This window comes from Oncorhynchus keta, chromosome 17, assembly GCF_023373465.1.
Source record: "Oncorhynchus keta strain PuntledgeMale-10-30-2019 chromosome 17, Oket_V2, whole genome shotgun sequence".
Taxonomy (NCBI): Eukaryota; Metazoa; Chordata; class Actinopteri; order Salmoniformes; family Salmonidae; genus Oncorhynchus; species Oncorhynchus keta.
Window position 1 is genome coordinate 18,839,987 of NC_068437.1, and position 12,157 is coordinate 18,852,143.

The window sequence follows — 12,157 nt, forward strand, 5'->3', positions numbered from 1 at the left end:
ATATGGTGCATATCCACAAAACTCTAAATATTTTGTAGAATATTAAAAACTTATCCCCTGATATGGATTTCTCTCTCTCTCTCTCTCTCTCTCTCTCTCTCTCTCTCTCTCTCTCTCTCTCTCTCTCTCTCTCTCTCTCTCTCTCTCTCTCTCTCTCTCTCTGCTGCTTCTCCCTAATTTTTGGAAGAAATTAATTTGTTCCAAACTCTTCTCTCCCTTTGAGCCAACTACTCACCACACTTTATGCACTGCAGTGCTACCTAGCTGTACCTTATGCTTTCAGTACTAGATTAATTCTCTGATCATTTGATTGGATGGACAAGATGTTAGTTCATACTGCAAGAGCTCTGATAGGTTGGAGGATGTCGTACGGATAATTACTGTGATAATTATTCTGTAAGTCTATGGAAAGGGGTGAGAACCACGAGCCTCCTGGGTTTTGTATTGAAGTCAATGTACCCAGAGGAGACGGCTACATCATGGTGCTGCCCTGGAGGGTGCTGTTGTGGCTACTCTAGACCTTCACTGCAAAAAATGTGTTTTAATCAGTTATTTGGGAGTATGTGAAGATAGTAAATCAAATCAAAATCAAATCAAATGTATTTATATAGCCCTTCGTACATCAGCTGATATCTCAAAGTGCTGTACAGAAACCCAGCCTAAAACCCCAAACAGCAAGCAATGCAGGTGTAGAAGCACGGTGGCGAGGAAAAACTCCCTAGAAAGGCCAACACCTAGGAAGAAACCTAGAGAGGAACCAGGCTATGAGGGGTGGCCAGTCCTCTTCTGGCTGTGCCGGGTGGAGATTATAACAGAACATGGCCAAGATGTTCAAATGTTCATAAATGACCAGCATGGTCGAATAATAATAAGGCAGAACAGTTGAAACTGGAGCAGCAGCACGGCCAGGTTGACTGGGGACAGCAAAGAGTCATCATGTCAGGTAGTCCTGAGGCATGGTCCTAGGGCTCAGGTCCTCCGAGAGAGAGAAAGAAAGAGAGAAAGAGAGAATTAGAGAGGGCACACTTAAATTCACACATGACACCGAATAGGACAGGAGAAGTACTCCAGATATAACAAACTGACCCTAGCCCCCCGACACCTAAACTACTGCAGCATAAATACTGGAGGCTGAGACAGGAGGGGTCAGGAGACACTGTGGCCCCATCTGAGGATACCCCCAGACAGGGCCAAACAGGAAGGATATAACCCCACCCACTTTGCCAAAGCACAGGCCCCACACCACTAGAGGGTGGTCAACCACCAACTTACCATCCTGAGACAAAGCCGAGTATAGCCCACAAAGATCTCCGCCACGGCACAACCTAAGGGGGGGGGGGGGCGCCAACCCAGACAGGAAGATCACATCAGTGACTCAACCCACTCAAGTGACGCACCCCTCCCAGGGACGGTATGAAAGAGCCCCAGTAAGCCAGTGACTCAGCCCCTGTAATAGGGTTAGAGCCAGAGAATCCCAGTGGAAAGAGGGGAACCGGCCAGGCAGAGACAGCAAGGGCGTTTCGTTGCTGCAGAGCCTTTCCATTCACCTTCCCACTCCTGGGCCAGACTACACTCAATCATATGACCCACTGATGAGATGAGTCTTCAGTAAAGACGTAAATGTTTAGACCAAGTTTGTGTCTCTTACATGGGTAGGCAGACCATTCCATAAAAATGGAGCTCTATAGGAGAAAGCCCTGCCTCCAGCTGTTTGCTTAGAAATTCTTGGGACAATTAGGAGGCCTGCGTCTTGTGACCGTAGCGTACGTGTAGGTATGTACGGCAGGACCAAATCAGAGAGATAGGTAGGAGCAAGCCCATGTAATGCTTTGTAGGTTAGCAGTAAAACCTTGAAATCAGCCATTGCTTTGACAGGAAGCCAGTGTAGAGAGGCTAGCACTGGAGTAATATGATCACATTTTTTGGTTCTAGTCAGGATTCTAGCAGCCGTATTTAGCACTAACTGAAGTTTATTTAGTGCTTTATCCGGGTAGCCGGAAAGTAAAGCATTGCAGTAGTCTAACCTAGAAGTGACAAAAGCATGGATTAATTTTTTTGCATCATTTTTGGACAGAACGTTTCTGTAGATGGAAAAAAAGCTGTCCTTGAAATGGTCTTGATATGTTCTTCAAAAGAGAGATCAGGGTCCAGAGTAACGCCGAGGTCCTTCACCGTTTTATTTGAGACGACTGTACAACCATTAAGATTAATTGTCGGATTCAACAGAAGATCTCTTTGTTTCTTGGGACCACGAACAAGCATCTCTGTTTTGTCCGAGTTTAAAAGTAGAACGTTTGCAGCCATCCACTTCCTTATGTCTGAAACATATGCTTCTAGCGAGGGCAATTTTGGGGCTTCACCATGTTTCATTGAAATGTATAGCTGTGTGTCATCCACATAGCAGTGAAAGTTAACATTATGTTTTCGAATGACATCCCCAAGAGGTAAAATATATAGTGAAAACAATAGTGGTCCTAAAACGGAACCTTGAGGAACACCGGAATTTACAGTTGATTTGTCAGAGGACAAACCATTCACAGAGACAAACTGATATTTTTCCGACAGATAAGATCTAAACCAGGCCAGAACTTGTCCGTGTAGACCAATTTGGGTTTCCAATCTCTCCAAAAGAATGTGATGATCGATGGTATCAAAAGCAGTACTAAGGTCTAGGAGCACGAGGACAGATGCAGAGCCTCGGTCTGATGCCATTAAAAGGTAATTTTACCACCTTCACAAGTGCAGTCTCAGTGCTATGATGGCGTCTAAAAACCAGACTGAAGCATTTCGTATACATTGTTTGTTTTCAGGAAGGTAGTGAGTTGCTGCGCAACAGCCTTTTCTAAAAAAAATTGAGAGGACTGGAAGATTCAATATAGGCCGATAGTTTTTTATATTTTCTGGGTCAAGGTTTGGCTTTTTCAAGAGAGGCTTTATTACTGCCACTTTTAGTGAGTCTGGTACAAATCCGGTGGATAGATAGATGTTTATTATGTTCAACATAGGAGGGCCAAGCACAGGAAGCAGCTCTTTCAGTAGTTTAGTTGGAATAGGATCCAGTATGCAGCTTGAAGGCTTAGAGGCCATGATTATTTTCATCATTGTGTCAAGAGATATAGTACTAAAAACACTTGAGCGTCTCTCTTGATCCTAGGTCCTGGCAGAGTTGTGCAGACTCAGGACAACTGAGCTTTGAAGGAATACGCAGATTTAAAGAGGAGTCCGTAATTTGCTTTCTAATAATCATGATCTTTTCATCAAAGAAGTTCATGAATTTATCACTGCTGAAGTGAAAGCCATCCTCTCTTGGGGAATGCTGCTTTTTAGTTAGCTTTGTGACAGTATCAAAAAGGAATTTCGGATTGTTCTTATTTTCCTCAATTAAGTTAGAAAAATAGGATGATCGAGCAGCAGTAAGGTTTCTTCGGTACTGCACGGTACTGTCTTTCCAAGCTAGTCGGAAGACTTCCAGTTTGGTGTGGCGCCATTTCCGTTCCAATTTTCTGGAAGCTTGCTTCAGAGCTCGGGTATTTTCTGTGTACCAGGTAGCTAGTTTCTTATGAGAAATGTTTTTAGTTTTTAGGGGTGCAACTGCATCTTGGGTATTGCGCAAGGTTAAATTGAGTTCCTCAGTTAGGTGGTTAACTGATTATTGTCCTCTAGCGTCCTTGGGTAGACAGAGGGAATCTGGAAGGACATCAAGGAATCTTTGTGTTGTCTGTCAATTTATAGCACAACTTTTGATGTTCCTTGGTTGGGGTCTGAGCAGATTATTTGTTGCAATTGCAAACAATAAAAAATGGTGGTCCATAAAATGGTGGTCCGATAGTCCAGAATTATGAGGAAAAACATTAAGATCCACAACATTTATTCCATGGGACAAAACTAGGTCCAGAGACATGTTGGACAAAACCCACTGAGTCGATGATGGCTCCGAAAGCCTTTTGGAGTGGGTCTGTGGACTTTTCCATGTGAATATTAAAGTCACCAAAGATTAGAATATTATCTGCTATGACCACAAGGTCCAATAGGAATTCAGGGAACTCAATGAGGAACGCTGTATATGGCCCAGGAGGCCTGTAAACAGTAGCTATAAAAAGTGATTGAGTATAGTATAGTTTTATCTATGTTTCACTATTTTATTTTTCAGAAAATCACTGACTAGGATGGTCCTCCCCTTCCTCCTCTGAGGAACTTCCACTAACACACAGACACCAATCCAACAGCATGACCTCAGCTTGCATTGTAACTAGCATAATCTCAAACAGCATTACACTAATGTGGTTTTTGGACACAACGTTTCTGATATTGAGGAAGTAGTGGCGTTTTTCCCGACACTACATATTGTGTTGTCTAATCAGACATCTCAATGATAACACACCCAATCCAAACCCAGCATTTACTACAGTGTATGCTCGGTTTGCAGTACTCAGATCCTGCTTCTGTCTGTAATAACCCCTCTAAGGATATGAATGAGTTACAGCCTGACTCTGTGGCTCATGCCAAGGATGTCAATGAGCTCAGGCTCACTGGAAATGACTGGGGAACTATGACTGTGCTGTGAAGCAAGGTGGTAGAACTGACATGTCACAGTGTGTAAGAGGAGATGGAAATGTATGGAAGCTTTTGGTGGTGTTAATCACCAAAACGGTAGTTATTGATTTACTGTACTCTGCTCCACTCCCTTCATTAAGCCATCAATTTCCTTGGTTAACTGACTGTCTCCTCTCCTCTCCTCTCCTCTCCTCTCCTCTCCTCTCCTCTCCTCTCCTCTCCTCTCCTCCTCCTCTCTCTCTCTCTCTTCTCTTCTCTTCTCTTCTCTTCTCTTCTCTTCTCTTCTCTTCTCTTCTCTTCTCTTCTCTTCTCTTCTCTTCTCTTCTCTTCTCTCTCCTCTCCTCTCCTCTCCTCTCCCTCTCCCCCTCCCCTCCCCTCCCCTCCCCTCCCCTCCCCTCCCCTCCTCTGCTCTGCTCTGCTGTGCTCTGCTCTGCTCTCCTCTGTTTTCCTCTGCTCACCTTTCATCTGCTCTCCTCTCCTCACCTTTCCTCTGCTCTCCTCTCTTCTGCTCTCCTCTCCTCTCCTATGCTCTTCTCTCTCCAGCTGCTTCGAGGATGATGAGCCACCTTGTGTAGAGGAAATTGAGTACCTGAATGACAGCTTCCCCGAGCCCAACAGAAATGATCTGGACTCTGAGGTCAATGGCAACACATCCAGCGCTGAGGAGGAGGAAGATGATGAGGAAGAGCACCAGACAACCGGGAACAGTCGACAATGCTCAATGAAGTCCCGCCTCTATCCTCACTTGATAGGCCAAGAGACTCTGAACATCAAGAGGAGCCCATGCAATGGGATGAACATTTCAAATGGACAATATCTGAGCTAAGGTCTCACAAGGACATTCCCCCAAAGCACTTATTTCCTTTTTTTAATAATACATTTGATTATGGAAATTCTAATGTATATGGTTGCTAAGTTAGTGGCTATTTCCCTTCGGCTTTCAGAACAGTGGATATATAAACTATAGCAGTAGAATAGTGGACAATGGCTTTGTATGATTTGTATTTGCCTTTGTATGAGATGCATGTGGACAGTCCGGCATGACGTGGGCTTGTTGAGGCTATATTCTCCACAGAGAGCCTACTGTAAATGGGTATATGGGTGAAGTAGGGAACTAGACAGTATTATATTATATGAGATTATATTTATATTATTTGTGTATAGTAAATGTATCAAATACATCAGAAATAGGGTGGGGCTGTCACAATGTTTACCTATTATTTACATGCAGTATGATCTAAGTTCCAAAATAACAGGCCACCATAAGCATTGTTATATTTTTAACATTCATAACCTGCAATGCATTTACATAGTGCTAACCAGCAAACTGTAGTTACTTTGGGGGAAAATATATTTATATTTTTTGAAATTATATAAATATGAAGTATTTGTATAACTAAACAGATTTTGCTAGTTGACCGTTTTCATAATGTCTAAAGACGATAGTATTGAGTAGTAACTGTTCGTTATACATGTTCCATTTTCCTTCCTCTTAAATATGTTGGAGCCGAAGAGCACTACAATAAAATAGACTTTTATTGAATCAGTCGTTCCTTGTGTATTACTTGATATTGTACTGTACACGCCATCACAGCCAAGTAGTCGGGTCCTACGGTCCTACCGCTCAGTTCTGTTGGAAAAATACAAAGGCAAGAAGAAAACCTTTGAGGAAACTGTGAAGTGTGTCACACAGCCACCAAAAGAAGGAACGGTGATCCATGGGGGGGTTCATGTTTCCACCACCCTGCATCAGAGATTCCAATCCAGATCTGCTCAGCCGTCTCCCACAGACAGGAAGCCAACAGGAACACTGACCTCCACAGCGGCTCACTGGCCTTGCCACACACTGCATTATTCCAGGCAGACTGATAGATTTGTCTTATTTTGGCTGGCCTGGCTTCCTTGGCATTGTGAGGATCCTTTCAGTGTGTCCCGAGGAGCAGAGGAATCAGAGGCTTCATCCCAAATGGCACCCTATTTCCAATTTAGTGCGGTACTTTTGACAAGGGCCCTGATAAAAAGTAGTGCACTAAATAGTGAATAGGGTGCCATCTGGGACAAAGCCAGAGGCTGTCAGGCTCTCTCACAATGACATTGGGCTACTTGCAGTGTGGCCCTGTAGGCTCTTAGCTAATCCTATCACTACAGACTCAATGGGCAGACCTGCACACTGACATTGGGGCCCTGAAGGTTGATGGTTCATTGTTACTGTTGACCCCCCCAAGGCTGTAGCCATTATAGCTAGATTATATTATATATATATATTGCTATTCATCACATGTAGTACACTGATAGTTGCAGCTGTGCTTTAACTGTTGACACATATTGCAGTCTTGAAAAGTCCACCCTTTTGTTAGAAAAAAAAACATGAAAACACAATTTCCTTGGCTCTGATCATCAACTCTCCTGCAGCATATCAATTTCCAGGTGAGAAGATGTGGTACTGTCCAGTAGGTTATAGGAAATGACTGATACAGGCTGATGCGGATGCCACCTTGGCATGATGAATGTCAGCGCTTCGCCAGCGTTTCTTGGCTGAACCAGTCAGAATCTTCATTGCATCCTGGGTGTTGGTTTTGTTGGATGACCTGGGGCATCTGATTTGGAGACGAGATAAACTGTGAAAAGATACTGATAAATACAGTAATTCATCCGTCTACCATGAAGTGGTTTTCTGGTCGTTAGTCTCATAAAAACGGTCTCCAGTGGATCGGCTACAGAATATAACACTATAGGCAGCTATCTGCTTGATGTCGTCTTTTTTATTGTTCTATTAATACGCTGTGTCAGAGTTTGATCAATTTGAATAGACGTAATGACTTAGCTATGACCTACACGCCTGCCTTTACTGCGACACATAACGAATGCAGCGCAGTGCCCAGCACTGTCCTGTAATCTCATTCCCTTTGCAGATAGATGGTCTAATTAGATCCTGGTGAGCTACCTGATCACAGAGAGGTAAGCCAGCCTTCATTGGCATGCTGCGAGCAGAGCTAGGACTAGTTCCGCCTGCACACACGACTGCATTTCTTAATTAGTGTTTCATTCCAGCACTGCCTGACTCTTCATAGCTGATTCAGTCCACCATTACGTCCCAGGCACCGCCTGCCCTCCGTATAGGGAAGCCCTGTAGAGAGGCCTTCAAAGCTACAGTTGAAGTCGGAAATTTACATACACCTTAGCCAACTACATTTAAACTCAGTTTTCACAATTCCTGACATTTAATCCCAGTAAAAATTCCCTGTTTTAGGTCAGTTAGGATCACCCCTCTATTTTAAGAATGTGAAATGTCAGAATAATAGTAGAGACAATGATTTATTTCAGCTTTTATTTATTTCTTCACATTCCCCGTGGGTCAGAAGTTTACATACACTCAATTAGTATTTGGTAGCATTGCCTTTAAATTGTTTAACTTGGGTCAAACGTTTCGGGTTGCCTTCCACAAGCTTCCCACAATAAGTTGGGTGAATTTTGGCCCATTCCTCCTGACAGAGCTGGTGTAACTGAATCAGGTTTGTAGGCCTCCTAGCTCGCACACACTTTTTCAGTTCTGCCCACAAAATTTCTATAGGATTGAGGTCAGGGCTTTGTGATGGCCACTCCAATACTTTGACTTTGTCCTTAAGCCATTTTGCCACAAATTTGGAAGTATGATTGGGGTCATTATCCATTTGGAAGACCCATTTGCGACCAAGTTTAACTTCGTGACTGATGTCTTGAGATGTTGCTTCAATATATCCACATAATTTCCCTTCCTCATGATGCAATCTATTTTCTGAAGTACACCAGTCCCTCCTGCAGCAAAGCACCACCACAACATGATGCTGCCACCCCCGTGCTTCACGGTTGGGATGGTGTTCTTCAACTTGCAAGTAGTTTAAGTAATTTAACATGAAGAATGGTACAGTTTTATTTTTTGCTTATTGGATTGAAATGAAATGATACTAGATTACTTTAGAAAAAAAATTGGCGTTGACTGATCAGATCAAATGATGACATAAAGAGCTGTTGTGTTGAAATGCCATGCGATGTTTAACAGTGAGAATCGCAGAATGGTGAATTTAACTAAACGACTGAGTGTTTGATTGTGTGATATTAGATTGCTTCTTGTGTAAATATTTTCTGTCTGGATTTTAATGATTTGTTTATTGATGATGGTCATTACGACAATTTTCGTTTCATCAGCCAAGAGGACATTTCTCCAAAAAGTATGATCCTTGTCCCCATGTGCAGTTGCAAACCGTAGTCTGGCTTTTTTATGGCGGTTTTGGAGCAGTTGCTTCTTTCTCACTGAGTGGCGTTTCAGGTTATGTCGATATAGGACTCTTTTTAATGTGGATATAGATACTTTTGTACCTGTTTCCTCTATCATCGTCACAAGGTCCTTTGCTGTTGTTCTGGGATTGATTTGCACTTTTCGCACCAAAGTACGTTCATCTCTAGGAGACAGAATGCGTCTCCTTCCTGAGCGGTATGACAGTTGCATGGTCCCATGTTTATACTTGCATACTACTGTTTATACAGATGAAAGTGGTACCATCAGCGATTTGGAAATTGCTCCCAAGGATGAAACAGACTTGTGGAGGTCTACAATTTTTTTTCTGAGGTCTTGGCTGATTTCTTTTGATTTTCCCATGATGCTAAGCATAGAGGCACTGAGTTTGAAGATAGGCCTTGAAATACATCCACAGGTACACCTCCAATTGTAAATTAGCCTATCAGAAGCTTCTAAAGCCTTGGCATAATTTTCTGGAATTTTCCAAGCTGTTTAAAGGCACAGTCAACTTAGTGTATATAAACTTCTGCCCTACAGTGAATTATAAGTGAAATAATCTGTCTGTTAATAAAAATTGTTGGAAAAATGACTTGTGTCATGCACAAAGTAGATGTCCTAACCGACTTGCAAAAACTATAGTTTGTTAACAATAAATTTGTGGAGTGGTTGAAAAACAAGTTTTAATGACTCCAACCGAAGTGTATGTAAACATCCGACTTCAACTGCATATGATCATGTCTATGACATTACATTAGACTAATTATTTGCTTTGGAGATGCCCTCTTCCACATCCTCAGTCTTCAGCGGTTAAGATTGATATTTTATGCATTTTTTGCAGATGAATGTTGAGTAATCCAGGTCAATGGCTTTCATAAGGGTGCAACACTAGTACATGTGAGATTTGGTTTCTGCTTCACGTGTTATTCTAGATTTTTCTCCATGTTGTACTATCAGGGAATTGCTCATGATAAGTGCTCTTTTGTTGAAAATACGTAAGAACATTTGTAGAATATTCATGAGTTGTTACATCATGGCTTAGCCAGCAGCATACCACCCTGCATCCCACTGCTGGCTTGCTTCTGAAGCTAGCAGGGTTGGTCCTGGTCAGTCCCTAGATGGGAATGTGTTCTCACTCAACTTACCTGATAAAATAACAAATATTGATTGATCTTCCACAATAGTGCACTCATCAATAAAAATACATACTTCATTCTAATATCTGAATTAGTTCTCTACTTCATATCAATGTGGAATATTTCTGAAGCAAACAGACTTGGATTGCTTTACAAAGGTTAGAATCTGAGGAACATGCCAGTGAATTAGTTAATGGATACTGTTAGAGAAATAAAAGCATATTCTTCGATCTGCAGCCTGCAGAGAGGGAACTGTGTGTCTGCCCAATATCATTGTTTCTCTGTATCTCAAATTGTTGATCATGACTGATTGAGTTGGAGACTTTCCCACTGGCCTGCTACACCAAATCACCACATTAATCAAATGGCTGCCCGGACTATTGAAACTGACCCCCTTTATATTGTATTTATTTATCTATTTTCTTTGCACTGTCTCTCTTGCACTGACTCTATGCACACTCACTTGACTTTTTAAAATGTGCAAACATTTCTAAAAACATATTGTGCATAGATTGATGAGGCGGAAAACCCCCCAATTTAATACATGTTTAAATAAGGCTGTAGAGTTTAAAAAATATATATATATATGTAAATAGTCAAGGGGTCTGAATACTTTCCGAATGCACTGTACTTGAATAGAAATAGAAGCATTTGGGTTTTGTGAGTCCACCAGATCAGAGGCAAATCAGAGGCAGCCTTGCTTTGGTCCGCTTCTTACGACGATCGTGACAAGTAAAGTAAAAGTTTACAAAAAATATAAATAGTACTACAACAATTGGACACCATGAAATTGGGGAGAAAAAGGGGTTCATTTAGTTTTTTTAAATAAATAGATATATATATAAAAATGTAAATGTAAGCAAATCAATCCAGACAGGTTTTAAAGTTTGAATGGCGTTTCTAGCCTACCTGGTTAAATAAAGGTGAAATAAAAATAAATTTTTATTTTATTTTTTTAAATAAATAGATATATATAAAAATGTAAATGTAAGCAAATCAATCCAGACAGGTTTTAAAGTTTGAATGGTGTTTCTAGCTAACCGAATTGCAAAAATCGCTGAAGTTGAGACTTTTATCTCCTCACCAACTGAAGCATCAGCTATCCGAGCAGCTAACCGATCGCTGCAGCACATAGTCTATAGGTAAATAGCTCACCCTTTTTCAACCTCTAGCTGCCGAGCAATCCCGTATCCGGGAGCGTAATTATAGCCTCAAACTCATTACCATAACGCAACGTTAACTATTCATGAAAATCGCAAATGAAATGAAAGAAATATATTCACTCACAAGCTTAGCCTTTGGGGCGGCAGCGTAGCCTAATGGTTAGAGCATTGGACTAGTAACCGGAAGGTTGCAAGTTCAAACCCCTGAGCTGACAAGGTACAAATCTGTCATTCTGCCCCTGAACAGGCAGTTAACCCACTGTTCCTAGGCCGTCATTGAAAATAAGAATTTGTTCTTAACTGATCTTGCCTAGTTAAATAAAGGTAAAATAAAAAGTTAACAACAGATTTTCAAAATATGCTTTTCAACCATAGCTACACAAGCATTTATGTAAGAGTATTGATAGCTAGCATAGCATTAAGCCTAGCATTCAGCAGGCAACATTTTGACAAAAACAAGAAAAGCATTCAAATAAAATAATTTACCTTTGAAGAACTTCGAATGTTTTCAATGAGGAGATTCTCAGTTAGATAGCAAATGTTCCTTTTTTCCAAAAATATTATTTGTGTAGGAGAAATCGTTCCGTTTTGTTCATCACGCTTGGCTAAGAAAAAAATCTGAAAATGCAGTCTCTACAACGCCGAACTTTTTACCAAATTAACTCCATAATATCGACAGAAACATGGAAAATGTTGTTTAGAATCAATCTTCAAGGTGTTTTTCACATATCTATTCGATGATAAATCATTCGTGGCAGCTGTGTTTCTCCTCGAAGCAAACGAAAAATACACGCAGCTGGAGATTACGCAATAATTGCAACAGAGGACACCAAGCGGCCACCTGGTAGATGTAGTCTCTTAAGGTCAATCTTCCAATGATTTGCCTACAAATACGTCACAATGCTGTCGACACCTTGGGGAAACGACAGAAACTCTAAGCTCATTCGTGACCCATACACAGCCATATAAGGAGACATTGGAACACAGCGCATTCAAAATCTGGGGCACTTCCTGTATGAAATGTAATCTTG

The 12,157-nt window shown here is 41.5% G+C and overlaps 1 protein-coding gene across 1 annotated transcript in view; it reads left to right on the forward strand.

Moving 5' to 3' along the window:
- Nucleotides 1-6,097, forward strand: part of LOC118376621 (cytosolic carboxypeptidase 4) — a 152,135-nt gene extending 146,038 nt beyond the window's left edge. The window contains exon 24 of the mRNA XM_052465645.1: nucleotides 5,098-6,097. Within this exon, the coding sequence (XP_052321605.1) occupies nucleotides 5,098-5,380 (283 nt within the window). The 3' untranslated portion in view covers nucleotides 5,381-6,097. The remainder of the gene's footprint in view (nucleotides 1-5,097) is intronic.
- The last annotated feature ends 6,060 nt before the right edge of the window (nucleotides 6,098-12,157 follow it).